We start from the raw sequence: 27222 nt of genomic DNA, 5'->3' as shown, positions 1-27222 counted from the left end.
TGGGATTTAACTATTTTAAAGCAAATACACAATGATCACAAAGTTGACATTTTAAGCCCTTCTTTTCTTCCTTCTTTCCTTCCTCATTTCCTTGCTCCCTCCCTTCTTTTTTGCAGGAAATGCAAATTTTTCTAGTTTTGATTACATTTAGGCAAAGACATTAATGAAAATAGGCTAATACACTTTTTAATCATGTTTATAGATCTTTTTTAAAAACTTTCCCCCCTCTACATCAGAGAGGGTGGAGTCCCAGCACACCCACTGCCTTTAAGTAAAATTATAAAGGAAACACTCTAGCTTTATCTCAGATTTTTAAGCAAGTCATCACCAAGAAAGTCCAAATCTTCCACAAATCTTTTATTTTTTTCCTGTCGAAAAGAATGGCTTTTTTATTTACAAAGTAAAGGTTACATAGCTGAACAAAGAGGGGGCCTGAGTCTTGAGGCTTTGGTGAATACATATTTCCTTAATAAAGGTCCAGGTTTTAAAATTACCCCAGAGACTTCAAAGAGCAGAGTTATTGCACATGCTTGGGGGACTCCCAGTTAAACATGAAGCAAAGATTTTATCAAGAAGGAAGGAAGAGGAAAGAGTCTGCTTTTGTTTGTTTGTTTGTTTTTTTGCCTTAGCTCCTTGGGTAGAACATGGCGTATTTGGATGTCCGGAAGCCCAGCAGGTCCCTCATCTCATTGCGAAATTTGGACAGGTCTTGGCGCAGGTCGTTCAGATTTTCCACCGTGGCTTGATCCATGCTCTGCATCTTCTGCCTCGTGGAGGTCAGGTAGCGGTGTACTAGACAGCACATGATCTTCTGGTAGTTCTCATCACGCTTCTGTTTCAGGTTCTTCCACTCCTGCAAGGTAACCACACTGACGGACTTCAGACTCATGGTGAGACATTGTGGAAACCATAGATATCTAGTTACAGTTTTCAATACCTTCAGAGGTCATGGTAAAAATAATGTGGACACTCTGTTAGCTCTACTGTTTTAAATATTGGGAAATAACAAACATCTGCTATAAATATAATATCTGTATAAAAACAAAGAGCATGACAAAATGTAAGGTCTGTGAAAAACTAAGTGCACCCGTTCTGCTTCTATATGGTGTAAGAGCAAAAATAGCGGCCATGTGCTACTTTAAATTAATGAAATACTCTTGATGATTAATTGATAAGAAGTTTAGTAAACTACTGAAATCTGTGAAGCCAGGTTTCTAACCTAGCAGAACAAGCCTCAGAATTTTGTAAAACTGTGAAACCACCCTAATTACTTAACTGTAGCACTCCTATAGCACTTGTAATAAATTGCTTACTACAAGAGGCATGCTAAAAAACACTCATTACAAGAAGGAAAGCACATATAGTTTTCAGATTGAAGTCAATTTTGGCACTTTTTAAGCCCTACAATTTCGTTGGCTTTCTTTCTTAATATTTTTTATAACTAAAACCTCCATAAACTCTGTATAGGCTAAAATAATTGAGGCCCATCATCATTTTACAACAAAAAGGATAAGTTGCAAAAAGTGAAATACTTTCCTTATTCAGCACATGAAATGTCAAAGTTCATGATGGTACAATTAGATAATGACTGAACAACTGAGCCTTATTTGAAATGGTTGCCAAAAGTTACTTAAATTAGCAAATAGTATCTGAATAAACTTCAAGACTAAAGTAAAAATGTTTGCTAAGAATGTAGGATGCTAAGTTTTATGATGACAGGCATGACTGTGATTAGCTTTCTCACCTTGAGACTGTTCTGTCTCTTCACTTTGCCCTTTGTAGTGTGAGAACAGATCCACTTCCTTAGGCTGGTCACCAGGTAGCAGACGGTTTTTGGTGAGGTTAGGATATTGAGAGGTGGGGGCAGGGTACACTTGTCGTCAAAGTAGCTGAGCCACAGTTTGGCCCGTGCAAACTTCCACTCCTTATCCTCATGATTCTACATAAAGCATAAAAAATTACCCTTCATTCTCTGAAGCTTTAACTTTTCAAGTGAAACTACCTTGTAAAAGCAAAATCACCAGTTTAATCTAATAAGACTCAAACAATTATTCAAAGAACAAACAAAGAAATCATTTGCCATCTGTGAAGCTTTCAGGGTGACTTGAAGCCACATCTATTATTAACAGTAAGTGAAAGCAGATGCTGCTTTCAGCTCTGAGATTAACTCAAATTGCTTCAGACAACTGCTGAGCCAAATGATGTTTAAACTTACAGCAATTTGTCTGAAACTTTTATGGAGCATGGCCACGAGCAGTTTGGTCAGCACGATAACCACCACGATGTTGTAGGTGCCTATGATCAGGGCACCAACAAAGGAGCGCAGCTCCTCTGTGTAGCTGATGCGGGTGACGAAGAGCGCGACGTGCGCCAAGGAGAAAATGTACCAGAACAGAGCATAGCAGGTCCCCATAAACCTGGAAAACAGAAGACAATAGTACATAAATACAAGTATGGCTGCCGGCCAAACATCTGGCACTTATGCAACTGCTTGTACACTTTTAACCTAGCTATAAATTCCAACTCTGTAGCCATCACTCCAATCTGCAGGGTGGATGTGAACCAGTGTGTTGGAATCACTTTTGTAGTGGAAAGAAAGGAGTGGTTTTAATTTAGAACCTAAGTGCTTAAAAGTGACAGAAAAAAATACTTTTTAACCTCAGCTTCAAAGCATAAAATATAAATAAATCACATCCTTTTTATTTCTGCCTGTTTATAACAGAAAGGCAGTACGATAGATGGCCATCTGGAATCTGAAGGTGCAATTGCCTGTTATCTTAAAAAAAAATACTGTTTTTCCAACAAAAAATGACCTTAGTAAGGGGAATATGACAAAGCGATGGATGGTCACTTAATGTCAAGAGAAATAATGCACCAGACTCCACACTTTTCCCAAGAAAGTAAATGGGTTTAAGAGGTCAGATACCAAAGGCAGTCTCTCTGTTTAAAAACACTTATTGTCCCAATGATATGAAACAACTGGAATATTAGAATCTACAAAAATACAGCACAGAACTGAGGGACAGCAGTCAGACCATTAAGGTGATCACATGCACTGTTTCTGACCATAAAGTTCATTAAGTGAAAAAAATACATAGTATACAATATTCCTTTAACTTTTGTACATATGTAGAAAGGTGAGGATTTTCATCTGGAGCAGAAATTACATTGCTCAGCTGTAAGGAAATACATATTGTTTTCATTTGAAACTGTTAGAAATTACAGGTAATGAGTGCCATTTACACCCCTGGTTTGGGTGTTAGTCATTTAGCTTTCCAACCCGCAGCTTGTTTGCCTGAACTTCCTCAACTTCACTGGAAAAACTGGCAAATAAACCACAACTTTTTAACAACACATTGGAGTAGGAGTCTTTGGTATCACTACTTTCTTCTTTAGTGGACACAGCATGGATATCTGATTTTGGACATTTAACAGCTGGAAATAATTTTAGAAATTATGATACATATCCCCTTTTTTCAATGTTAAGTTCTCTGGATAATTTCAACCATAAATAGGAATATATACAAAATACTAGATAATCTAATAGTTGTGCATACACAATGAATCTTGCATTGTATTTGTTCTTCAGTATAATTTTAATATCTTTTAATGAGCAATTTTAATAGTAATCATTGTCTTAAAAATAGCTTTACGTTTGCACATACGTGTGAAATGCATCGTTGCTCTGTTGCTGGCAGAAGATGCCCTCACAGTCCTTGGTTTGCTTAATCTGGTCCTTTGTGTCTTTAGCATGGTCTTTTCCATAGAGCTGGGTCAGCCCAATGGTGAAGGAGAATAACACAAGCAGGAAGAGGCCCAGAAACTTTCCAAACTCCTGCAGCATCTGACCCATGGAAATCTGTGGGACATTAATATGTCATTCCAGTGCTGGTAACACAGGTCAGTCAAAGAAATATAATACAACAGTGTTAATGTAACCTTTAGTTTTACATGCTAGAATGAATAAATAGAGGTACACCTGTCTCTACATAAATATTAATGACCAGAGATGAACCAATTAAGTTTTTCCAGGCCAATACCGATTTCTGGTATTCAATGTGCCGATTCATAGTTTTTCCCCAATAACACTAGAACTGTAACACATTTGAAACAACACATAAACACACACACACACACACACCCACCCCCACACACACCCACACACCCACACACCCCCACCCCCACACACACACACACACACAAAGAAAAAAAATCGCTGTGGGTTTGTTTACAGAAGAAGTTTTAAATCCAACAGAAAATGATTTGTTTGTCAAAGCATATGCCCCCAATCTTTATCTGACTTTTATTTAGTGAAAATAAATGCATCAAAGCACACAGCGTGGGTTGATGTGCTCACATACCAGAAATAATGTGAGTTCCTTATTTTGATGCTTTTAATTAGAAGAAGAAAAGTAAATATTTGACACGATAATCACAAATCAAAGCTAATAAAGGAAAAAATATTATTTTGGTCTCTGGCTAATTAATTGGTGTACATCGGGAATAGAGTAGACAGAATAGAATAAAATAGAATAGAATACCATAAGATAAGTACTAATAAACAATATAAACAATTGTATATACAACAAGTACATATTTACAATGCATGTAGGCCAAGAAGGATTACTCAGGAATATAAAACAAAAAACAAATAAAAACACTGCTCCACAGGAAGCTAAGCAGGATGTTCTGATCCATCTTTACTACTTTATGTACCCTGGTTGCCTATTTTTACATCTTTATTTTTGCAAAGCACAAGTGTTCACACAGGGAAGTGGAAAAACAGCTGGGAAGCTCTGGGTCCTGTGTATATGAGGGAAAACAAAGGGGACAGAAAATGTCCTCAAAGGTTACTGGAAACCTGCTATTTCTAAATCTATGTGGCCTTATCGGTTAGAAAGGATGCTCAAACAAACAAGCTTGTCACCGTAACAACATCACAAGCCTACAGTGTTTCCAGAGTGACCACTCTGCCTGCACCGCGGGGTGAATGATGACCAGTGTGTTTGAGCAGAAGGGTAGGTCTGTTAGCATGATTTGTTCTCTTGTCATATATAAATTCCCCAGCCACTATGTACACGGGTGATTTAAGAGCTGAGTTGAGGTTGTACCCTTCCTTGGCAAACATGACATAAAGCCCAGTTTAGTAACCGTACAAACAGAGCCCGGATGTAATTGCCCCTAACATTGACTGAAAAGGCTTAATGTGTAGCTCAAACACTGCCAAATACAGTTTTCCTGTTTAAATATTAAAGTTTTATGGCAATCCTAGTAGAAAAAGTAGAAAAAGAAAATAAAAAATGAAGGCATCAATACAAAGGGGTATTGGTGATGGGTGAATACTGTAGTTGAAAATTCAACTATTTTAAAACTTGTCAAGACATATATTTTTTTGGAAGGGTCATTAAGTTCTTGTGGTTCAAGACAAAATTTATCTAGCAGGAGGCAAAAAAAAAAAATCTCTTTGGTATGGTATGGGTTGCAGACCCCTGTCTTAGATGCTATCTCCATGCCCCAGGGTGTTCAGGAGATATGCCAGAAGGTTGCCATCAAAACGGTGAAGGTGTGAAGTTTGCTAAACTCTATTGGGACTTGAACTGGAACTGTGTGCCTTGCTTGAGACTAAGACAACCTTTTAAGCACAAACACTCCATGTGGGCCTGCTGTAAAACAAACAAATATATGTGTTAAAGCACTCTACTGTTAAGTACAATGGAGAATCAGTGACAATGTGGGTGTGTTTGTTTTCTAGAGGCCCTGAGAATCTTGTTATTGTGCATGACATAAGCCGTCTGAATGGGTGTACTTGTATTTTCCTAACCTTTTCAGTCTGCAATAAAACAGCATTTTGTCTAGGCTTTTTGCACACCAGTGTTACTTGTAAGTTTGGAGGAGCATCTCCATACAACACCATAAAATACACACAAAGAAGAACAGGATGTTTCAGTGTGAATATTGGCAATTTTTACAGTACATTTTCTTTTACTACTTACAATGTAATCTCCCCCCAGCAATTACTCAGAACCCTATTAAAATAAGATATATTGCATAGCTAGGCTACAGCTTGTGTTTGTACTCTCAAGCGCATTCCTGTATGGAGTTAACCATCAGGTATGATGGATTAATACTGTCAGTGAGGTTAAGTCTGAGCCGCGAGCAAGCTCAACACACATCCAATCATCCTTTCCAAACTCAGCACGGGGGGGGAAGTATGACTGCAACCCCCATAATCATGAGTCACTGTCTGCATGGAAAAGGGGGATGTCTGGGTGTGGCTGAGTGGAAGACTGTCTCGGTCAGATATCATGAGAGTGCTGAAATGTGTGGGGGGGTGAACATTTGTTGGGAGAGGTGTGTCTGCCATGTGAGTACAGCATCTGTTTCCAGAGATAATCATTTTTCCATCCTGCCAGGCCACGTGTTGATGCATGAGTGGGGCAGAAAGACGGGGAAGAGATGAAGCAGAAAGGCAAAAGAGATTTAAGCTGGAACCTGCATGTTTACTGCTTGCAATGGGGAATTAAGTGTTTATCATCCAACCACAAATTGTAACCAAGACTTAATGACAGGAAGCTGTTCCTAGAAATATGTCAGTGCATACCTGAGGACTGCTTTACGTAACACAGAACACACACACATAATGGGGAGAAAATAAAACTCTAGACACCCAGATGAAATCTGGACACTGGTTGTTTTTGTAAATCTTCCAAGAAGGCAATGTTATGATTTAAGATCAGGGAGCACAGATGGCCCTGAAATAACAGGAGAGAATGAGTGGAAAATGTAAAATCCAGACTTCACAAGCTGATGCTTAGATTTTAGTTGTTTTAATCAGAGCAATTGTACTGCTAAAAAGTTTACAGATTTCCACTGAAAACTAGCAAGACTAATGAAACTAATTAAAGTTTTCATGGACGGAAAAATGTGTTGAACGCTTTTTGTTTGACTCTAACTTACAGTGCCTTGAGAAAGTATTCTCAACCATTGGACTTATATATATATATATATATATCAGGTATGATACAATTCTATTTTATTATATATATATATATATAATTTATTATATATATATATATATATAATAAAATAGAATTGTTAAAATAGAATTATATATATATATATATATATATATATATAACAATTTGTGAAGGTTTAGTACGGTTTAGTATGCTGAGTAATTTTATTAACAAACAGGAAAAAAATCATCCTCTACAAAAATTCTATGCGCTTCTACTTAATGCCTATGACGATGGTATCAGACAGAATAGCACAGCTGGTGTGATATTTAGAGTGGGCTTGCCCTCAAGTTATCACATTAGCAGAGAGCGGAAGAGAGTGGGCGATGTGATCGTCTGTCTGCGCAAGTGTGACAAAAATATAATAAAAAAAGAAAAAACAAAGTAGCTTCATAATCCTTACATAAGTGCTTGCTAACCTGCAGTGGCCCAAGAATGGAGCTGGTGGTGTACATGAAGAAGAGTCTCAGGTAACTCAGAACATTGGCGAAGGCGAAGAGGCCCTCAGCAACCAGGATGGGATGGAAGGCGTCCCAGTTCTTCCTCTCTGTGTCTGGATCATTTTTGAACTGCAGATCAAGGAAAAACTGTCTTAAAGGCGGAAACTTGTGTCAGGAACATTTCAGTGCTTTGAAATCCTAAACCACAGATAGTTTTAGCACAAATAATAAATCCGTCTTGGGGCAACATTGATCTTATAAACAGGACAACGTGGATCTTTGGCACCCCTTGAAAATGTGCAAGGAGCCTGTGTAGAAAAATAAAAAAATTTTATTTGACTATACTTAACTCAGTTGGGAAAAAAAAATTTCAACAAAAAACCAGAAAAAATAGCAACACTTTGCTTTTGATTAGGGTATATTGATTTTTTTTTTTCAACAATCCAATATTTTTTGTTTTAGAGGGAATCCATGATATCACACAGAGACATATTCCTGTTAGCCACTGGCTTGGATGAGGACCCATAATTTTCTCCCACACACAGTGAGGAGAATAATAAGGGAGAGAAAAAAGATTACCATTAGTTAACTCTTTTCTCAGAAATATTACAACTATTGATGACATCCTTGTAAAGTTGTCGTCTGCTTAGAGCTCTTTAACTGGTTGGCTACATCCAGTCTCCACTCTCCTCCCTTCCTGGTCCATTAAGGAAACATAAATAATCTACTGTGTCAATGAGTGCTGTTGCTTTGCACAGATCTGTTCATGATGAATGGTACTGCTGTTTGCTTCCACTTGGTGGCAGTCTCAAAAATAAACAGAGCAAAATAACCGTGATGCGGGCAATTCTTGTTAATGTGGGTGATGTTGGTGGTGACCCTTTTACTTAACCTAATTGTTTAATTTAATATGAGTAAGGGGCAATAGCTTAATTGTCTTTTTTGTATTTTTGTGAAATACTTCCCAGAAATTTACTTTGACTGTTCCAATCTTAGTTTTAACATGTTAATGTGCATCATCCAACTGCAGAAATTTCAACCATGGTCTGTCATCAGATTCAATAACTTGAGCTAGATGCTCTTTATTTATTATTTCAGCCACCTTGTGAAATCTGCAAATGCCACAGGCAGCACAGCCAAACATCTGTCAGGACTTGTGAAGATAGAGATAGGATAGAGCCAAAATGCAAATAGTGACTTGGCATGATGAAGATTTATTTTAACATAATACATGAACCAGAGTGCTCAACAAACTTGAAATACGTAAAACACACAAGAATCTCACACCAGACAAAGGTGTGATTAGAACTTAAATACTGCTCGAGACAGGTGCGAGAGATAACTGATCAGGTGAAAAACATGAGCTAAATTAATAGGGGGAAGGTTGAGCTAAGGAACTAAAGACTACAGGAATAAATGCAAACAAGAAATAAAACCTGAAATCTAGAGGATAACAGACCCTGCTCAACGCAGAAAGAAAACCAAACATGGATGCTAGAGCATAACAGGACTGAAGCACAGGGAAAATGATAAGGCTAGATCAATGCTCCAGGTACTTTTTTCTGCTCAAGGGAGGATTTGATTTGTTCAGTAAATAAGGAAAAAGCAATCTCTGGAGTTTATGTTTTGCTCTGGAACATCCTAAATAATGAAGGACACAATTTGGGCCAGACGATTGAAACTTTGGACACAGTTCAATGTTCCAACAGAACAACAATCCCAAGAATGCATTAAAACTTGTTATTAAGTTGTCTTAGCTGCGTAAAATTAAGGTTCTGGAATGGCTACAACATTAATCCCATTCAAAATGTGTGGACTTAAAAACCAGATCCCTGGTAGAAAGGTTACTTATTTAAAAGTTTTGGCATTTGACAGTGGTCAAATATCTATCCAGAATTTAGCAACTTTTGCACTCAAATCTTCGTGTTGAAAATCGTTGACATTGTTCATAGTACAGTCTCGTTAATCTTATAAAAATAACACTAAAATAAATAATTAATACCCAGAAATGATCAGAATTCATTTCATTATGACTGGAAAATTCCAAGCAGAACTATTTCTACTGATCTTAGCTATGTTTTCAATTTAAAAAATAATGTAATGTGCTATTACCTTGCTATGAGCAACTATTTTAAGAGTGAAGGTTGCCAGGTAGAGAGAATTCATCACAAAACTCAGCTGGTTCCTGCACTCTTCCAGAAAGTCTTCCAGCCCTTCGTACCACAAACGTTTCACGTCCGACCACACCATTCCTACAAGGGTGCAGAAATTGACCATCAGATACACTCACTTAACAGACACACTGATTTTTGCAGCTATGTGGAACATTTTTTCAGATTAACCCATAAGTCATCTCTCATACTCAGATATAGGAGACACAAGGTGAATGAGATGCAAAAATTGGTATTTAAAGAGAAGAAAAATGTGTGTCCAGTGGTATTTAGGGAACCGTGTGGCATTTAATAAAAATGGGAAGTAGCTTTCTTCAGAAAAAAAATAATAAATCCATTAGTTCTGCATGTAAACAGGTTATAAAAACAGCCAATGTGTAATTATTCTACACTGTTATTCAGAGATGACTTATCTGTCAGGGGTTTTAAAAGGAAGCCAGCAAAGAAGTGACAGCCTTTGGCACAGAAAACCCTAATAGCTGTTTCTTCACCCACTCATTGTGTTTGAGAAATGAGACACACAAACACAACATGAGAAACATTAAGACACATTCATGCAGCCAAGTGCAAAGGCACACACACTCTTACAGCATCTGATTTCTCCATTAATGGGAGGCAACTGGCTCAAGGGAGAAGGAGAAATACGAGAAGATGGGTGCAGCAGGAGACAAACAGCGAACAACAAAGAGCAGAAAAAATAATTGCTGGGTGTAAAGACCAAACTCATGCAGGGAGTTTGATAGCTGCTCACATCCTGCCAACAAAATATTTTAGAGAAGGGCAATCATGGACACTTCTTTTCTATTTGCCTAACAGAGAATATTGTATTAATGCAACCTAATTCCTGGTGTGCAGATCACATCTTTTGAAATAAAGCTTGACAAATACTCAACCTGATCTCTGATGTTCTTTTGCAATAGACAAAGAATTATTTCACCTCTGTGGAACACATGTAGAACCCAATTTCACTTTTTTGTTGTGACTCCACTGACGTCAAATTGAAAACTTCCCAACATCCATTTCTATAACATTTAACAAATTAATCTCACTGCTTCTTCTACAGAATTCTATTACCTGTCAGGTGCTGTTAATAGAATGATTTATCAACCAAACAGTGAGCGGAATGAGACCTACAGCACAATGAGCTAGGGGAAAAAAAGCAGGATTTTACAGCCACTTACAAACATCCCAGCAAGAAGCCAGAGCCATTAACGAGACCCAAAGTGCATGATGATAATGGCTTCTTGGCAGACGGGGAAGGTAGGGAGGGAGGTTGCTCTCCAGAGACGGTCCATTTATAAATGTGACTTTTTAGCTGCCTCTGATAAGCAAGTAGGGGGATGTAATTTTGGTGTCTTGCATAAATATTCATGCTGCAAGAGCTGGAAATCTTTTACTTTTCTAAATGTGTATAATGCATTTTATTAGGACATAATGTGATGGACCAAAATAAAAGTAGAGGGAAAATAACATGTTTTGCAACTGTGGCGTGCAGTTGAATTGAGAGCCCTGATAGTCAGTAATTTACTAACTGCTGGTTTGTAGCTACAGCTGCCCTGGGGCAGATTGACAGAGGCGAGGCTGCAAAATTGCGGCCATGCGACTGTCATGACTCGTTGGTGTTAGTCGGCCCTTCTGACCAACACCAGCTGGCAAGTTGGGTGAAGTATCTTGCCCAGGGAGACAAATTACGAGGGTGGGCAGACTGTGAATCGAACTGGCAATCCTCCCTCGTCCCTATTTATCTATTAGCTTTGCAAAAATTGAAATAGTTAGATGTTGTCAAATTTTCTTTGCAAAATAATTACTACTCTGTCAGATTAGTGTTTATGAACATCAGTTTTAGTGACTCGATTTGTGTTTGGACTTTGAATAGACCATTCAAGCCCATTATTATTTTTCCTGCGGTAAGCTGAATCTTTCTTGAAATCTAAGACCTGTTGCATCCTCTAACAGGTCTTCTTCCATCTTCTCATCAACAGCTCTGACCAGCCTACTTATTCTTGGCAAGAAAAGCATCCCTACAGCATGATGCTGCCACCACTGCTTTTCAACATGTAGATTATGTTCAGGGTGATGTTCACCATTAGTTTTTCTCTACACATTTTAGACCTCTTCTGTTTATTATGTATTCATACCAAACCACACCTAATGCATCCTTCATCAGATAGATACCTTACCTATAATCCAGAGGATCAGCAGGTAATCAATCATCTCGAGTGCGGGGCCCATCGTGTTCTTCTTGCCCTCATTGTAGACCAGAGAATACAGGTTGAGCAGCAGCAGAAAGGTGAAATAGGAGGCGCTGTGGATGATGAACTTCACAAACGGCGTGTGGATTATCTGGCCGACTCGGGAGCGGGGCACCAGCAGGTAGCACACAGAGAGGAGCGGCCAGAGCAGCGCCAGGCTCAGGACCGTGCCCATCTTCAAACAGGTGTGCTTCCGTCGGTAGCTGGCCATCTCTCCGAACCAGACGGTGTTGAGGAACTGCTGACAGTTGGACTGAGCCACAAACTGTAAAGATGGACAACACAGGAATTGACAGAAATAAGAAAAAATAAATTATTATTAATAATAATAATAATAATAATAATAAAAAAATTATATATATATACAAGACTGCTTTATAAAGTATCATCTTTATTCTTATTCTTATTTACAACTATGCTTAACTTTGTGTCAATCAATCATGTTAAACCCCAATGAAATATTGTTATATTCAATTAATTACATGTGTTCTCTGATTTAAAGCACCTTTTGAAAATAACAAGCTAGTATTAAACATACTTTTCATTAAGCCCATAGTTCTGTATTAAAATATATTTTTTAATTGGTCTGATTAAATATTATAATTTTAATGTCATGTTTTCATTAGCTGTAAGAGGAAAATCATCATAATTAACAGCAATAAAGGCTTGAAAACACCAGCCTGTGTGTAACTATTAATCTACGTAATGTGTTTCACTTAGTGAATTAAGTCACTGAGATAGATGAAGTTTTCAATAATATTCTAATTTCTTGATTATGGCTACATACACAACTTTGAGAGTGTAAGAAAATATAAAAAAACATTTAAGAAGTGTAAATATGTTTACAAGGCACTACAAGTTTAGCATTTTTTTCTCATACTACATAAAAAGCTATTAAAATATATATTTTTTCTCACTGATTCTTATGTACTTATTTCTCGTGTGCAGCTTTATATATAACTGTGTTAATGTTTTATTCTAAAGTAGGAAGCACTGGGCTGCTAGCTGTACAATACAAGGTACATTTTTCATACAGAACCTTGCAGGCTTAAATCATTTAGCAGCTTCAAACTTAGACTATCTTTGACTGCTGTTGCCTTAAGGAAGCACTTTAAACTGCCAAACTTTTGTTCCCTAAAGACAAGTTCACAACGTGCTGCTGTGGAGAGCATAAATATGACAGCAAGTACAGTACAGGAGATAAATAACAAAAGTAATGAAACCTGTAAGCTTTGGAGTTACAGACTTTCTCTAGCCTACCTCTTTTTGGTTGTACTTGATGGCTAGCTTAAGCCGGCTAAGGTTCATGCGCTCCTCCAGCAGGCCCCTCTTGTCAACATGATCTTCGCTGGAGGTGTGATTGAGAATCACTTCCAGCTCTCGAGAGTTTCGAGCCTGAGCCAGAAGATCCTTGGCAAACATTTTGCACTGTTTCGCCAGTTCTTCGTAGTCATTCCTACAATAGAGATTGGTCTTTAAACATATCCTATTCAGTTCTATAGCTTATTATAGCATCATTGTTTATGCTGTAGGGAGAGACCTGCACAGATTTTACTTTAAAATTCCATAGTTTTGTAGATTGAAGTAACAGACAGGCCCTGCTAGAACATTACTCACAGAAGTAACAGTGTTATTTAACTATTTTTTAAAGGATAAATCCAAAAGTGAAAGATGAATTTATGGCAATTTATGGCTGGACAAATTACCTGAGAGTTGAAAAGATTGACAGAGAGATGGCTAATGAGTAAATAATATTTTCACCTGAATTCAACCTCGACAAGGCTGAGCTCCTTCAGGTCTGCGCTAAGCTCAAATGCTCGTAGTATGGGGTCCTCCTCGGTCAGCATGATAAGAGAGGGGCTCGCCAGGCAGCGATAGATGTCGAGTCGGAACCTGAAGGACAAAGTTTTATTAAAAAAAAAAAGAAAAGAGGATTGAAGTTGCCTCAAAATTAGAATTCAACTGAAACAGCATGTAGCCAATACTAGGGCACATGTTGTATAAACTAATTAAAGTTCATTAACGCTTTGTAACTGCTTTGTTGTGCAATTACATATCATAGTTGCTTATTTAGGAAAATAAAAACAAAGGTAGTATAAAATGAAGGAAAACAACAAAAAACCTCCAGTAACTACTGTGACATAATTTACTACAGCTGTATTTTCCAGTCAGCCTAACTACATGAATATGGTAAAAGAAAATACCTCTGATGAACATTAAAAACAAGTTGCAGTTTTGGATAAACCTGCTGTTGAATGTCAGATCTGGTAAAAACAAATATATATTAAACTTTACAACAAATAGTTGTTTTGGTAAATCCCTTTCTTCACTGCAGTTCTCAAACAGAACATTTTAGAGGTTTTGTTTATTGTCCCCCTCAAAGTGCATGGTGGGAAGATAAATATGGGTTGTTGTAAAATGTTAATCACTGTTCCAGTTATTTCACTTTCCAGATTACTGCTTTAAATAGGAAGGAAAGTTTAGGTAAGTGGCTGTTTTATTTTAGCCATTTGCTGACTTTTGAAGGTCAAGTATCTAACTGAAGACCAGCAGGAATTCTTTTAATAAAAAAAAAAAAATAAAAAAAAAATATATATATATATATATATATATATATATATATATATATATATATATATATATATATATATATATATATATATATATATATATATATATATATATATGGCATTTTTCCATAAAAATGCTTATTCAAAGTGAGATTATGCTACTGCAATAAAATATGGATTGATCTTTAGATGTTCCAATAAATGTGGATGGTGTAATATTTGTAATTTTAAATCATTGCATGTGAAAAAAATGGCCATTGGAAAAGGTTAAAGATCTTAATAGCAGACTTTATGAAAATGACAAAGAAAGGATGCAGTAAGACTGGCGATCAGCATGAAATTTGCTGAGCTACAGATGCATCAGTTGTTATAATGTTACAGCACCAACCACAGTCCTGCTACAAATGCTTCAAAACTAAATGTTAAGGCTCAACTTTCCCAACAATCAGAAATATGCATTGAATAAAATAAACAGTCGCTTGAGTTGAACCTGCTTAAAGCTCTGTGTTGCTTGGCAGAGAAGCCACACATTGATTCATTTAGACCGCTGCGTGGGACAGAAAATAAAATTGCCCAGCAAAATAACTCAGTGAAATCACATCTTTCAATCCAAGATGGAATCCGAAAGCAAAACATATCAATTCCCCTGGGGAAAACACAGTGGTTTTCTTTCCCTTATGCTTAAGTTAGACTTGAAATCTCTTTTACATGTCAGAGTAAAACAGCTACATAATACAAATACTAAATGCTGTCTCTTGCTAAGCAGAAAAGGTGACACATTGCATCAGTAATCCTCTGTGTCGACAGACATAAAACAATTAAAAGTGCAGCTAAATGCATTCCTGCTACACATTTTCTATAAATGATTGCCTTGCATACAACAAGCTATCATGAAAACCACTTTATGACATGTTTTAATAGCTATAGGTCACTGCATTAGCATGTACCTGGAGTGCCTTAAGCTGTCCTTCTTGTTTTTAGCATTGCACAGCATGCACTCGCAGCCTACAGCGTGAGGCCGAGGGAGGGAGATATCCTGTTTTAGCAGCATGGTGAGGATCTCATAATTATTTCTGTGTGCTGCCAGGATTACAGGAGCCACATCCATGGTGGTGGAGTACTCTGGGTTCTGGATCCGCTGCATCAGTTTCTGAAGAGCACAGCAATCAAGTATTAAAAACTTTAAAAAAAAAAGAAAAAAAAGACATGCTGTTGTACTTGGTTATTTGAGTCTGAAAAGATGTTTTAAACACCTGCAATAAGAGGGGACTTACAGCAATAGAGGGCTTGGAGGAGCGTCTTGGTCTGTGGTTGAGGAGGATGTCCACAGCACCCACCACCTCCGAGTCTATGGCCACAAGCAAGGCATCTGTGGCCTTCCAGAAAAACAATTTTAGAAAAAAGAGGGGAAAAAACCCCCCAAAAAGCAGGCAGAGTGAAAGAGAAAGATAAAGTGCTTTGCTAAAGTACTCACACCATTTACTGGCTTTTCACATGTAACCTACCTATTTGAAAAATACCTCATTTAAACTGGTTGCAGGAAATTTCCAGACATTGCCAAAGGAAGTTCTTTATAGGATCTACTGTATAACTTTGATTGGACATAAAATTTACCTGAGAGTGTTATTCCAAAGAAGGTTTGCTATCAGCCATTTGCAAGTTAAATATAAAGGGTGAATAACTACCAAAAAAAGAATAGTTATCCAAGCACATTGATGTTTGTGTTAGGATCTATAAAAAATCTTAATTACAATGTAAAATATACAAAGAACTCTAGTATAAATTCAGTGACATGCAAAACAACATTTGCAGGTCATTTCTGACATACCTGGCAGCCGTGCTCGAGCAGAAGCTGAAGAATGTCCAGGTTTTCGTTCTCGATAGCGATGGTCACCGCATCCCGGCCCAGCACATCCACAGAGTTGACGTTGAGCTCCCCGTGGCGGTTCTCCTCCAGCAGCTTCTTCACCATGTAGTAGTCACCTAAGAAGACAAAATTGTTCATAAAACTCACAAGTGGCTTTCAAGTGATTCTTTCGAAGATGTTTAAGGAGACGCCTCCAGACCTCAGCAGTAGTTACAAGGAGAGTGGAGAGACAGAACAGGAAGCAGCCTCCTAAATCTTTGCTTAACAATAACATCTCCCTCAAAGCAGAGTAACAGCTTCTCCGCTGTGTTTACAGAGGCTTTATATGGTGAATTTGTGAACTTATCAATGACTCGTTGAGAATGCCCATGCCTCTGTGCTATTTGACCTGCGTTTAACACATCAGCTTCATCTCCTTGTTAGGAGCTGTGGAGACTCAGCAGATGAATCCTGTAACATGCAGACAGTTACACATCTAGGCCCCCTGCTTTACGGATTATGTTCTACTGCTGGCCTGACTGCATCACTGCAGGTAAATACGAGCTTCTAGGACATGACAAGCCTAACATAGCTCAAAAGGGGGAATAAAAGATGGGCGAACCTTTCTCGCATGCCAGCAGGAAGAGCTTCTCGTCCAGCGTCGTCTCCTCTTTCACTTCTCTCACGTCTTTCAAGGCCAGGAATTTGTCGGGGGAGGAGGTGTCCGTGCCCTGGTACAGAGCTGCCATTACGACGGAGAGCGAGTACGGCCAAGCACTGATGTGCATCCCACTAGAAAGCTGCGACCATCACACGAGAAAGCCCGTCATCATCATTGTCACTATTATGTGTGGCTGGACAGTGGAGGAATCCTTCCCGAAGCGAGTCGCAGCAGAACGGAGGCAGGTTTACAGCGTCGTCATCAGGAGAAACCTTCATGTGTGGTCAACACACTCCGAGGCGTTGCGTTTTCTTTAATGCGTCTAAATACAACCTCCTGCTACCGAGTATCCGACCTCAGACTCGATTAAACTGGATTAACGGAGTCAAATGTCTGCTTACGCCAAGAAAAACAAAAGTGTCATTCCTTTCGCCGTGTTTACACGCACCATCTTCTGTCCCACATCGCAGGTTTGCTTATGGGATCTTTTTGGTCCTGATGCTGCCGACGAGGACGCTACTGCGCATGTTTCCTCCTCCGAGTCGCATGCTCTTCCTCCGTGCACGCGCAGCGCCGTGTGTGACTCAGAATTACATAACAGTGCCGCTTTGTGTACTGTTTGTGCTGACCGTAAAGGCTGTGCAGAGGCAGAGACTTAATCTGTTATGCAGCAAAAAGCGCACAATGCTACAAGTCATTTACAGAGCTTTGCTACAGTATCTATGCACCTGGCATTTATTTGCACTTTGTACTGTTAAACATCAAGCCATGCTTTTTTATATACTATTCGGAGTAGATGTACCTGCTATTATGTTGTGCATATATTAAGCAAATATTATTCTAAAGTTGCCGTTTGATTGCAACGTTTGATTTATTAGGTTTGTTGGAGGCATTTCTATGTAATCTTGCCTGCATTTCATTACTTCTTGCTCAAAGCATGCTTTGAGTTGTCAGACAGATCTTTCTATAGTGCACAGTGACTCCTCACAACACAGGTTGAGAATATTCTAGAAACAAAAACAGGTATTTTAGTGTCTTTTTTAATATTTTTATTATTTTTTGGTGGGTGAGGCATTATTTGGTGACCCTGAAAAAAGCAAAATTAACTTTTCACAGCTTTCCTTCAGCAAAGGCAATTTTGTTTTGCCATTATTTAATAATGGGCAGTTTTGTGGGGTGCATGGCAAATATGTCAACAGATATTGGCACTTTAGGCACTTTATGGATGTTTTTAGCTCCTCTTGTTTGTTGCTTCTGTGAATAGCAGGGCCTGTCAATTTAGATGGTCAGAAATGATTTGCAGTTAGATTATATTCTTTTCATGATGAATTACAAATTAGCTGCAGACACTGTAATGCAGGCATCAGATTGCCTTGATCTACGTGTCTTGTATCTGTATCTATAAACTAAATGATAAAGTAATTTAAAAAATGGATAAAGCAATGCTTCTTGCGGTGTCTTAAGTTTAGGAAACTGTTTTATTTACATTCCTCTCCAACTTCATTCCATACTTGCCTGGTGTGTTCCTTGATCTTTACTGTTTTTTAACAATGATCTCTAACAGATCTTTGAACCACCTTCACAAAGCCTGCATTTATACTTTGATTAATATACATCCATACTTACATGCATGCATTCTTTTTAGTGTACAGATGACTTTGTTGTTTGAAATGGAATTCCTTTCATGGTATCAGAGTAAAAGAGACCGAACACAAACAAAAAACCATGTGTCATTTAATCTCAATCTTTTGAAAATATTTTGAACTCTGGTTGTAGCTTGAAAGGAGGTCAAAACATTGATAGAATATAAATATTTTTGCTAGAATCAGTATTTCAGCACATTGGGATAGAAATCGTATCAAAGTTTATGTCTGGGTTATTCTGTGCGTTATATTCAGTGGCCGGTAATGGAGGCTTAACTGTGCAATAGATATGTTTGGACAACTATTTGTAAAATTAATTACATCTAGACTGATGGAGTCCATGCCAGGCCATAATGGAGCAGATGTGGAGTTTTCCACCAGCATGTCAGAACACTTACAAACATCTTTAAATATTTTACCAGAGAGGACTGAGGAAGTCCAGATTATTTTGCAGTTTGACAAAATAGTGCTAGTAGCTACAAACATAAATAAAAAGTTCTGTCAAAATGAAAGCCTGGCAGGCAATTGGGTAAAAAGAAGATTTTTTATGAAGTTCAGACTCAATCCCTTAAAGTGATTTGATAAGAAGCAGTTCCTTGACAGGCCTATGTGTGCTGTTGGATAAAAAGTAATTCTTTATCCTGGACATTTTATTTGTTCTATATGTTCTATATAAGCAGAGTATAGAAAACTCTACTTATAAAGTTTTCTATAAGTAAACTCTGAATTTATCAAATTGAATGATTGATGTATTGATTCAACCCTCTGCTTATGCTTACTGCATTCTCACTTACAGTGTTTCTGTTTTTCTTTATTATTACTATTATATAATGTTCCGTACGTTTTACTACATTCAACTACTTCTACTACTATTTCAGGTTTTATGCTAATTTCTGCTTCTGCTAATCTGTGCTATATCTTTGGCTAAATTTAACTCTTTAGCAAAATATTTCTACCATGTATGACTGTAGCTTTCTTTTGCTTTTTCCCCTACTTCTTATGCTAGATTCTGCTGTTTCTTGCATTTTCTGCAGCAATCATTCTGCAGATATGCATTCTCACGGCTGTTTCGCTAGGAACAGCATTTTTTCTAGTTTGACATTATTTATTGACTTCACCTTTTATTTGCTACTACTTATACTGAAAGAAAAAATAAATTGAATGAAACGATTATTTAAAGAATCACTACATTGAAATAGGCCTATGTCTTTAATTTCTGGGGGGGGTTATATAAATTAAATGCATTGCATTGATTGTGTTATTGTGATGGGTGAATACGCCGTTATCCACCAGAGGGCAGTCTGTTCAAAGTTTTTAGAACATCTGCAAACATTTTTATAACTACCGATGAAGCATGTGTCATATTCTTGCGGTCATATTCTTTACAAAGCAAGGAAATGTTAATTCTGTCTTTTAAGATCATTAGGCCTAATTTAAGATTTTCTCTCAAAAAGCTGTGATTGCTATTCCATTGTGATGACTATTTTTTTATGTAACCAAAAAATATTAAATGTAGTAGATCAAAAGAGTTTTTTGAATTTTATAATATATGAAAAACCCATGTGGCCATTACGGATGGGCAAACTTATGGTTGGGGTTAAAGGATCATTTCACTCAATTCTCCCCCAGCCCCCTCTGGATGAGCAGGCTTGATAATGCCAGTAAAGGTAAGCTTCTTAGGAAAGAAGAATTTCAGCCAGCAGAGGGTGAAGCTTTAAATTTCAGTAAGATGTTTGCCACTTCCTCGGGAAAACTGACAGATATATATATATATATATATTTTTTTACATAAAATCAAACAAAGCGAAACTAAACAGAAAAAGTCCTACAACTGTTTCATTTAAAAACCTGTGTATTTACGCAATTACAGGACGAGGCCACATATTCTCTCTGATGTCTGTATGTTCGCTTTTTAATTAATACAATATATTATCATTTTTGATTCCATATGTGTATATACATTGTCTTTATATTAAAATACTAACTGTGTAATTATTTAAAGTTTTTAATTTAATTTAATTTTATTTTTGTCATTATTCTTTAATGTGTGTGTTTTTGTGTTCCATTTGCTGCTGATACACTAAGATTTTCCCCTAGGGTAGAGAATCACTACCACACTAACGTCTCCAGTCAGTAGTCATAATGTTATGTCTGAACAGATAGAAAAAATAAATCCGGAGACTGAAGTGGTGAAAACATGCACTTAATCTGGGACGCTGGACCCACCCAACAGACAAGTTTCCTATCTAAACTACATAAAAGTAGATGAAATAGAACAGCTATTGTATTAAAGTATGGATTTCAGTACACGATGTGATGTGGACCACAATAGGGTAGTGAAATAATGAAGAGCTTCAAATCGCTTTCTCTTGAACTTTTTGTATCTATAAAGGGAGGATGGGTGGAGACCTCTCTGGTTTATAATAAAAGCTTTCACTATGAGCCGTCTCTGCATAACATAGATGTACAACAGTGAGATCAACATCAGACGTTAACATGGCGCCATATTTTGAGTGGCGTTGTTGTTGAGACACAAAAGCTTGTAAAAGACAATTTTGCAAATTTTAGGCCAAGCTCGTGACCGTGCGATGTGTTGTGATACTGTAGAGAAGCAATAAATAAATAACATAAAAAAGAAAGAAAGAAGGAAAGAAAGAGAGAAAGAAAGAAGAAACAAATAAAGGTTGACAGAAAGACAGAAGAAAATAGGAATAGGAAAAAGGATTCTAACTGTACAGTTACAAAAGTTATAGTTATGTTGATTATAATTGTAAAACATTCTCTATGCAGTTTGAAGTTAGTCATGTAAACTGTCTGTAATAAGTACATAATTTTATTTTACTACAACTACTACTAATAATAATTATGTTTATTGTTAATGCTCGGTTATTACTATTTTATGTTCATTAAAATTGAAGTGAACATTTGTGACAATTTCCTTTTATAATTTCATTATTATTACAACTTAAAAGATTGTGGACAGTATAAACAAACCTACATTGTTAAGTATCACAACCAGAACATGTAGCAAATTTTAATGGCTTGGTATATTTTTAAAGTTAAGGTACATTTTACGCACATTTAGGTACATTTTACGCTGTCTTTCGAACTAGATGCTCGAGCTTATTTTGACTCAAAGATATAGGTCACTTTTGTGTCAGAGGTGGCTTGTATTAATAATAAAAAGGAAGCATATTCTATTTTGAATATGAGCTATTTTAAAAATGAGCTGAAAATAAAATTCGGTTAATGTTTTGTTCAGAAAACCCCTAATTTTCCTCGACGAATTTGTCACTCACAATATGGCCCAGAAGCTCACGCCTTCTACTCTTGTAAGTGTCTATCTGAGAGGCTCTGGAGACAGACGGGCAAAAAACCCCAATAAAGGAGTTACTTTATCCATTACGTCAATAATTGAACCAATGCAGCGCGTCAGAGGGCGGGCCTCTGAGCCTGCATTTGGACTGAGCCCGTTCAGTGTGTGGCAGTTAGACTAGCAGAGGAGGTCGCTATGTGGGAGATTCTTAAATCCTTGACTACGGATTCAGACTGGGCGCTGCTTTATTGCATCCAGATGATTTAAGCCGTCCGCGCAGGACTCATTTTGATTTGTTGCACCGTGTCTGTGTGTAGCTCTCGCCCGGCTGTGTTTGCAAAGATGCATCAGACAGTATGTGCGCAGAGATGCCCCCGCTGAACATGAGCAAACAGAGCGTCTGTTACAATGAAGAAGACGGCGGCGGCTCCTTCCTGTGTTGTTGCGGATCGTTGCAGCGCTCGGTATGGACAACCTAAACGTCTCCATCATCATCACCATCCACCACCGCGCCTATGAGGAACATTGCGCAGTGCAGTGAACGCCGTGAATCGGGTTTTTGGAATATATATTACCTAATCATCTGTAAAATAAATTCCCAGCATACACATTACAGAGCGCGCCTTGGTGCATTACTGTCAATGTAAAGAGCTCTGCCCAGTGGTGGGAGCCACTCTCTCCAGGGGTTACAGATGAGAGGCAAACAATACCATCAACCACTGAAGTTGACAGCGCCTTGGGAGAAAGATGCTGGCTTTGGGAGAAAGCTCAAAACCTACAGGAATCATGCCAAGATAATAGCACAGCCTGGAATCGTGATGAAAGTGCTGCGCAGGAAGAGGATTGTGTTATTCATGGCCTATTTCCTGCTGCTGGTGCTCACCATGCTCAATTTGGCCAATTATAAATGGACCAAGGAGCCTCAGCAGTGCAACCATCAGATGAGGAGCACCACCTATCAGAGCAGATCGGACATTCGGTTTCTCTACAGGCCCTCCCTGGCTAAGAAGAGACAGCTCATCTACGTCCTGACCACCTGGAGGTCGGGGTCCTCCTTCTTTGGTGAGCTTTTCAACCAAAATCCAGAAGTGTTCTTCTTGTATGAGCCTATGTGGCACATCTGGCAGAAGCTGTACCCTGGTGATGCAGTGTCTCTGCAGGGGGCAGCCAGAGACATGTTGAGCTCCTTGTATCGCTGCGATCTGTCTGTTTTCCAACTTTACAACAGCCCCGGAGGCAAAAACTTTACCTCCTTAGGGCTGTTTGGGGCCACGCTGAACAAGGTTGTGTGCTCCTACCCCCTGTGCTCAGCCTACAGGAAGGAGGTGGTGGGGATGGTGGATGATAAGGTGTGCAAAAAGTGTCCCCCTCAGAGCCTTAGACTGTTAGAGGAGGAGTGCCTAAAGTACAACACTATAGTCATTAAAGGGGTGCGTATTTTGGATGTAAACGTTCTCGCCCCTCTGATGGAGGACCCGTCCTTGGATCTGAAAGTGATCCATTTGGTTAGAGACCCTCGGGCAGTGGCAAACTCAAGGATCAAATCCAGACATGGCCTGATTAGGGAGAACTTACAGGTGGTCCGCAGCAGGGACCCTAAACTGCGCCGGATACCTTTCGTAGATCCCGGCCACAAGGTCAACAAGAAGGACGGCTCCGACTACCACTCCATCGGAGCCATGGAGGTGATCTGCGACCGCACCTCCAGGACTCTGAGGACTGCCTTAAACCCACCAGGTTGGCTGAAGGGGAAGTACATGGCCGTGCGGTACGAGGACCTGGTGGAGAACCCCGTCAAGACCCTGAGGAGCGTTTACCGCTTTGCCAACCTCACCACCAACCATGACATTGAGTCGTTTGCGCTGAACATGACCAGTGGCTCCAGCTCCTCCTCCAAGCCCTTCATCGTCTCCTCCCGGAACGCCACGCAGGCAGCCAGCGCTTGGAGAATGGTGCTCAGCATCCAGCAGATCAAGCAGGTGGAAGACTACTGCCACCACTCCATGTCCGTCCTGGGGTACGAGAGGGTGAGAACAGCCGGGGAGGCCAAGGATTTGAGCAAATCGCTGCTGACGCACTCCAAACTGTGAAGAAAAATAATAAAAGCATCCTCCTCACCACCAAAGACCTTTTTAATTTAATGTTCATTTTTCCATGCAGTGCCGTTTCCTCTTATTGTGGAATTAAAGCTTTACGTTCAAGTGTTAAAGGAGCTCCGGCTGGCTACATTTGGAATGTATATCTTGTTTTCGAGCTGCAGTTTGTATCTGAGGGGGCTGCTGGTGTCACTTCTTTTATACAGGAACACCGGCTGTGGGACAATGACTTAAGATGGAAAACAAAAGGATAATTTATGTATCTTGGTATTATTATTATTATAACACTTCAAAGTTGATGTTTTTGAGGTTATTTTTGAATGTTTAAAATCTTTAAAAAATATATTATTTTTCACTCCATACTGTCTGTACAAGTGAAAAGGAAAACTAGTAGATGAAAGGAAAAAAGTAGTAACAGATTTTAAAAATCATTTTTATTTAATACCCCATTAAAGTCAGAGACAATCAGTGATTTGGTTTGATGACGTGCCATAGTTAGAAGTCTCATCAGAACAGCAGTAGTACTTCATATAGTTTTGTTTTTTACTGTCATTTAATTTTGTCACAACGTCCTTGTAGGATGATGACATGCACTGTGGACTTTTGGTCATAACTCTGGAGCAGGACAACCTCTCTTTGTGTCAGTGTGAGCATTCTGTTCTGCCATCTTCAAATGTTTACAATTGCTTGCTCTTATGAAAACACCTGATCTAAACAAATATTGCATTGAGTAAAGTTCACAGTAAACAACTTTATGCATCATTTGTGAGTGCAACATTTTCAAACTAAAGAATTATTCAGTCTTATTTTGCTTGTGTCTAGAATTTGAAATGAGTTAGTGCTTTGAAAAATAATTAGTCTCCTACGAGAATTTCTGCTTTTCACTTTTTTTTGACACGCTTATATGTTACAAGATAAAATGCACAAGATAAAATGAGTAAATACATCATGTGCTGTTTAAATTATGATTTGATTTATTTGGGGAAAAAGCTGTTTGAACCAACCAGGCCATATATATATATATACATACACCCCCTTAGGCTAATTACTGATTTTGTTGGTGACAATTAGACATTAAATGAATATTTTACATCTCCACGGAGGAATTTTGGCCAGTGCTTCTTTTAATATAGGCCGAGGTACTGCATTTTTGTAGGATTTTTGTCCAGACTTTGATTAGGCCACTCTAAAATTTTTCTTTTTTTGTTTGTGAGCTATTCGATGGTGTATTAGGGGTGCTTTGCATCATTTTCCTGCTTTGTAATCCAAGAGCACTTGATCTTAAGCTAGTGAAATGAGGGCCATCGGGATTTTTTGCTAGAGAGCAGAATTCATGACTTCATCAATTCTGACAATTTATCCAAGTCCTGATGCAACAGACTCTTACACTACTTTGACTGTTGGTTTGATGTTTGTTCTCTGAAATGCTGTTTTAGTTTCACAGCAGGCTAAACTGGATACATATCTCCCAAAAGTTAGACCTTTATTTTCATCAGTCCATAAAACATGATCTCTGAAGTATCATAGAGTAGTCAAGATGTCGGTCATGAACAATGACCATAACTGAGGCAAGCGATCCCTGCGGTGCAGTAGATGTCGTTCTGGGCTGTTTTGTGAACTCCTGGATGAGTTTTTGATGCATTCTTTGTGTTATTATGGAAGGTCTTCCACATCATATAAAACACTGATGTTTTATATGATGTTTATTTATGGATAATGTCTCACTATGGTTTGCTGAGATCTAAAGCTGTAAAGGTTTTGCAACCCCTTTCAGATGAATGATTATCAAGTATTTTGCTTCTCATTTGTTTTTGAATTTCTTCAGCATGGGGAAGACATGTTGCTTTTAAGAAAAAAAAAATTCTGTCTATTTCACAGTCTCATAGGCTCTGGGTGGAGCATGTAAAACTTTACTCAACTTTTGAAGAAATTTGAACATAGCTCAGTCATTATGTAATAAGAGGAGGGCTTGTATTTTGAAATATGACTGGGTTGGTTTGGATGACTTATTTCCTTAAACAAATGAAATTATAATTTTCCAAAACTTTATGTTGCATTTACTCAGGTAATCTTTGTTTGATGTTGAAGTTACTTTTATGATCTGAAACAACAGAAGTGTGACAAAAAAGTGAAATAAATTTGTAAGGGAGGACAGTTTTTTCACAACACTGTATTTCTGCAAGCAATAGTACCGCCACAATGTCATACATTTGTTGCCAATCCCAATATCCTAGGGATGCCCTGTGGCGTTTGGTAAATATACTTTTTGTTTACGCTCAACGTTAATCGGCATGGGTGGAGTGTGTGCAACTCTTAGGTCTAAACAAGTTTGAGAAGTGATGTTATAAAAATATTTCCCCTTGAAAAATTCCTAGAATCCTTATTTATAGATCCAGAGTTTTATTTTGGGGAGTTAAGTAGTGCAGGTGCTTTAATATTTAACAAACCCATATATTTTTATCTGCAGAACCCTTCTGACTTATACTGAATCCCTTTTACCTTCTTCCATCCACACAAATACCTGCTGGATTATGACCTAGCAACCCAGTTTTATTAATTTAGTTCTGCATGAAATATATGGATGGAATAAAAGATCTACATGCCCTGTCAAAATGCTAGGTTACTGTGATGTCACAAAATACTTTTTCCACATTATATCACATTTATCAGTACAATTCAAGCTAAACTCTTAGAGGAAAACAATCTAGAGAATAAAAATATGTTGGTTGTGTAAATATGCACAAACTAATACTTAATTGAAACACATTTTGATTTATTTCAAGAATTCAGTCATCTTAACATCCCGCATCTCTCACTTCCATAATGTTTCAAAGGGGAAACGGAAATGCTGTTTTGTGCCCTTCTCGAATTGTGTCCAAATTAATAAATTATGGTTTCATGTGAGCATAACACATTCTTTCACAAGATGTTGAGCAGTTTTAACAGTTCATCAATTGTTTTAAACTTCTATCTTTAGATCTTACATTTTAGTCCAGTGTAGTCGTTAGTAGCCGTTATTAAAAGTCATATAGGTTATGTGTTCCAAGACTAGTCAAACCCCTTGTGTCTCTCTGGTCTGGGTTAGTTAAAATATTGACTGAGAAATGAGACACTCCTTTAAGTAGCTAAGGCATCATCAGTTCTTACTGATTCCTCAGATGTAAAGTAAGGGGACTTAATATACCTATGGGAGATGTGAAAATATTAGCCC

General features: G+C 38.1%; 2 protein-coding genes and 1 long non-coding RNA gene across 3 annotated transcripts; 2 read left to right on the top strand and 1 right to left on the bottom strand.

Annotated features, from left to right (window-relative positions):
* Positions 1-332: 332 nt before the first annotated feature.
* On the bottom strand, positions 333-17508 carry trpc1 (transient receptor potential cation channel, subfamily C, member 1). The gene is made up of 13 exons (XM_032550753.1): positions 16918-17508; positions 16278-16432; positions 15724-15825; positions 15397-15599; positions 13641-13772; positions 13140-13335; positions 11808-12144; positions 9569-9708; positions 7436-7585; positions 3666-3859; positions 2216-2417; positions 1745-1939; positions 333-853 (listed from the first exon to the last, which is right to left on the bottom strand). The coding sequence occupies exons 1-13, from the start codon at positions 17081-17083 to the stop codon at positions 626-628; spliced, it is 2400 nt and encodes a 799-aa protein (XP_032406644.1). The 5' UTR covers positions 17084-17508; the 3' UTR covers positions 333-625.
* On the top strand, positions 7498-13797 carry LOC116711443 (uncharacterized). The gene is made up of 3 exons (XR_004337231.1): positions 7498-8370; positions 11404-11408; positions 13786-13797. It is a non-coding gene; the product is annotated as an uncharacterized LOC116711443 (long non-coding RNA).
* A 4550-nt stretch (positions 17509-22058) lies between the features above and the next one.
* On the top strand, positions 22059-26915 carry chst2b (carbohydrate (N-acetylglucosamine-6-O) sulfotransferase 2b). The gene has a single exon (XM_032550755.1). The coding sequence runs from the start codon at positions 22608-22610 to the stop codon at positions 24003-24005; it is 1398 nt and encodes a 465-aa protein (XP_032406646.1). The 5' UTR covers positions 22059-22607; the 3' UTR covers positions 24006-26915.
* Positions 26916-27222: the final 307 nt, after the last annotated feature.

The sequence above is a fragment of the Xiphophorus hellerii genome, chromosome 21, assembly GCF_003331165.1.
Source record: "Xiphophorus hellerii strain 12219 chromosome 21, Xiphophorus_hellerii-4.1, whole genome shotgun sequence".
Lineage (NCBI taxonomy): Eukaryota > Metazoa > Chordata > Actinopteri > Cyprinodontiformes > Poeciliidae > Xiphophorus > Xiphophorus hellerii.
Note: the sequence above shows the minus strand (reverse complement) of the source record. Positions and strands in the feature narration are given on the sequence as shown.

Excerpts from the sequence above, each read along its gene's own strand:
- trpc1 (XM_032550753.1), bottom strand. The coding sequence starts at position 17,083 with ATGCACATCAGTGCTTGGCCGTACTCGCTCTCCGTCGTAATGGCAGCT. Across the intron at positions 2,418-3,665 it reads AGCAACGATGCATTTCACAC|GTTTATGGGGACCTGCTATG; the intron begins GTATGTGCAAAC and ends TCTGTTTTCCAG. Across the intron at positions 854-1,744 it reads AGAGACAGAACAGTCTCAAG|GAGTGGAAGAACCTGAAACA; the intron begins GTGAGAAAGCTA and ends GTTACCTTGCAG.
- chst2b (XM_032550755.1), top strand. The coding sequence starts at position 22,608 with ATGAGAGGCAAACAATACCATCAACCACTGAAGTTGACAGCGCCTTGG.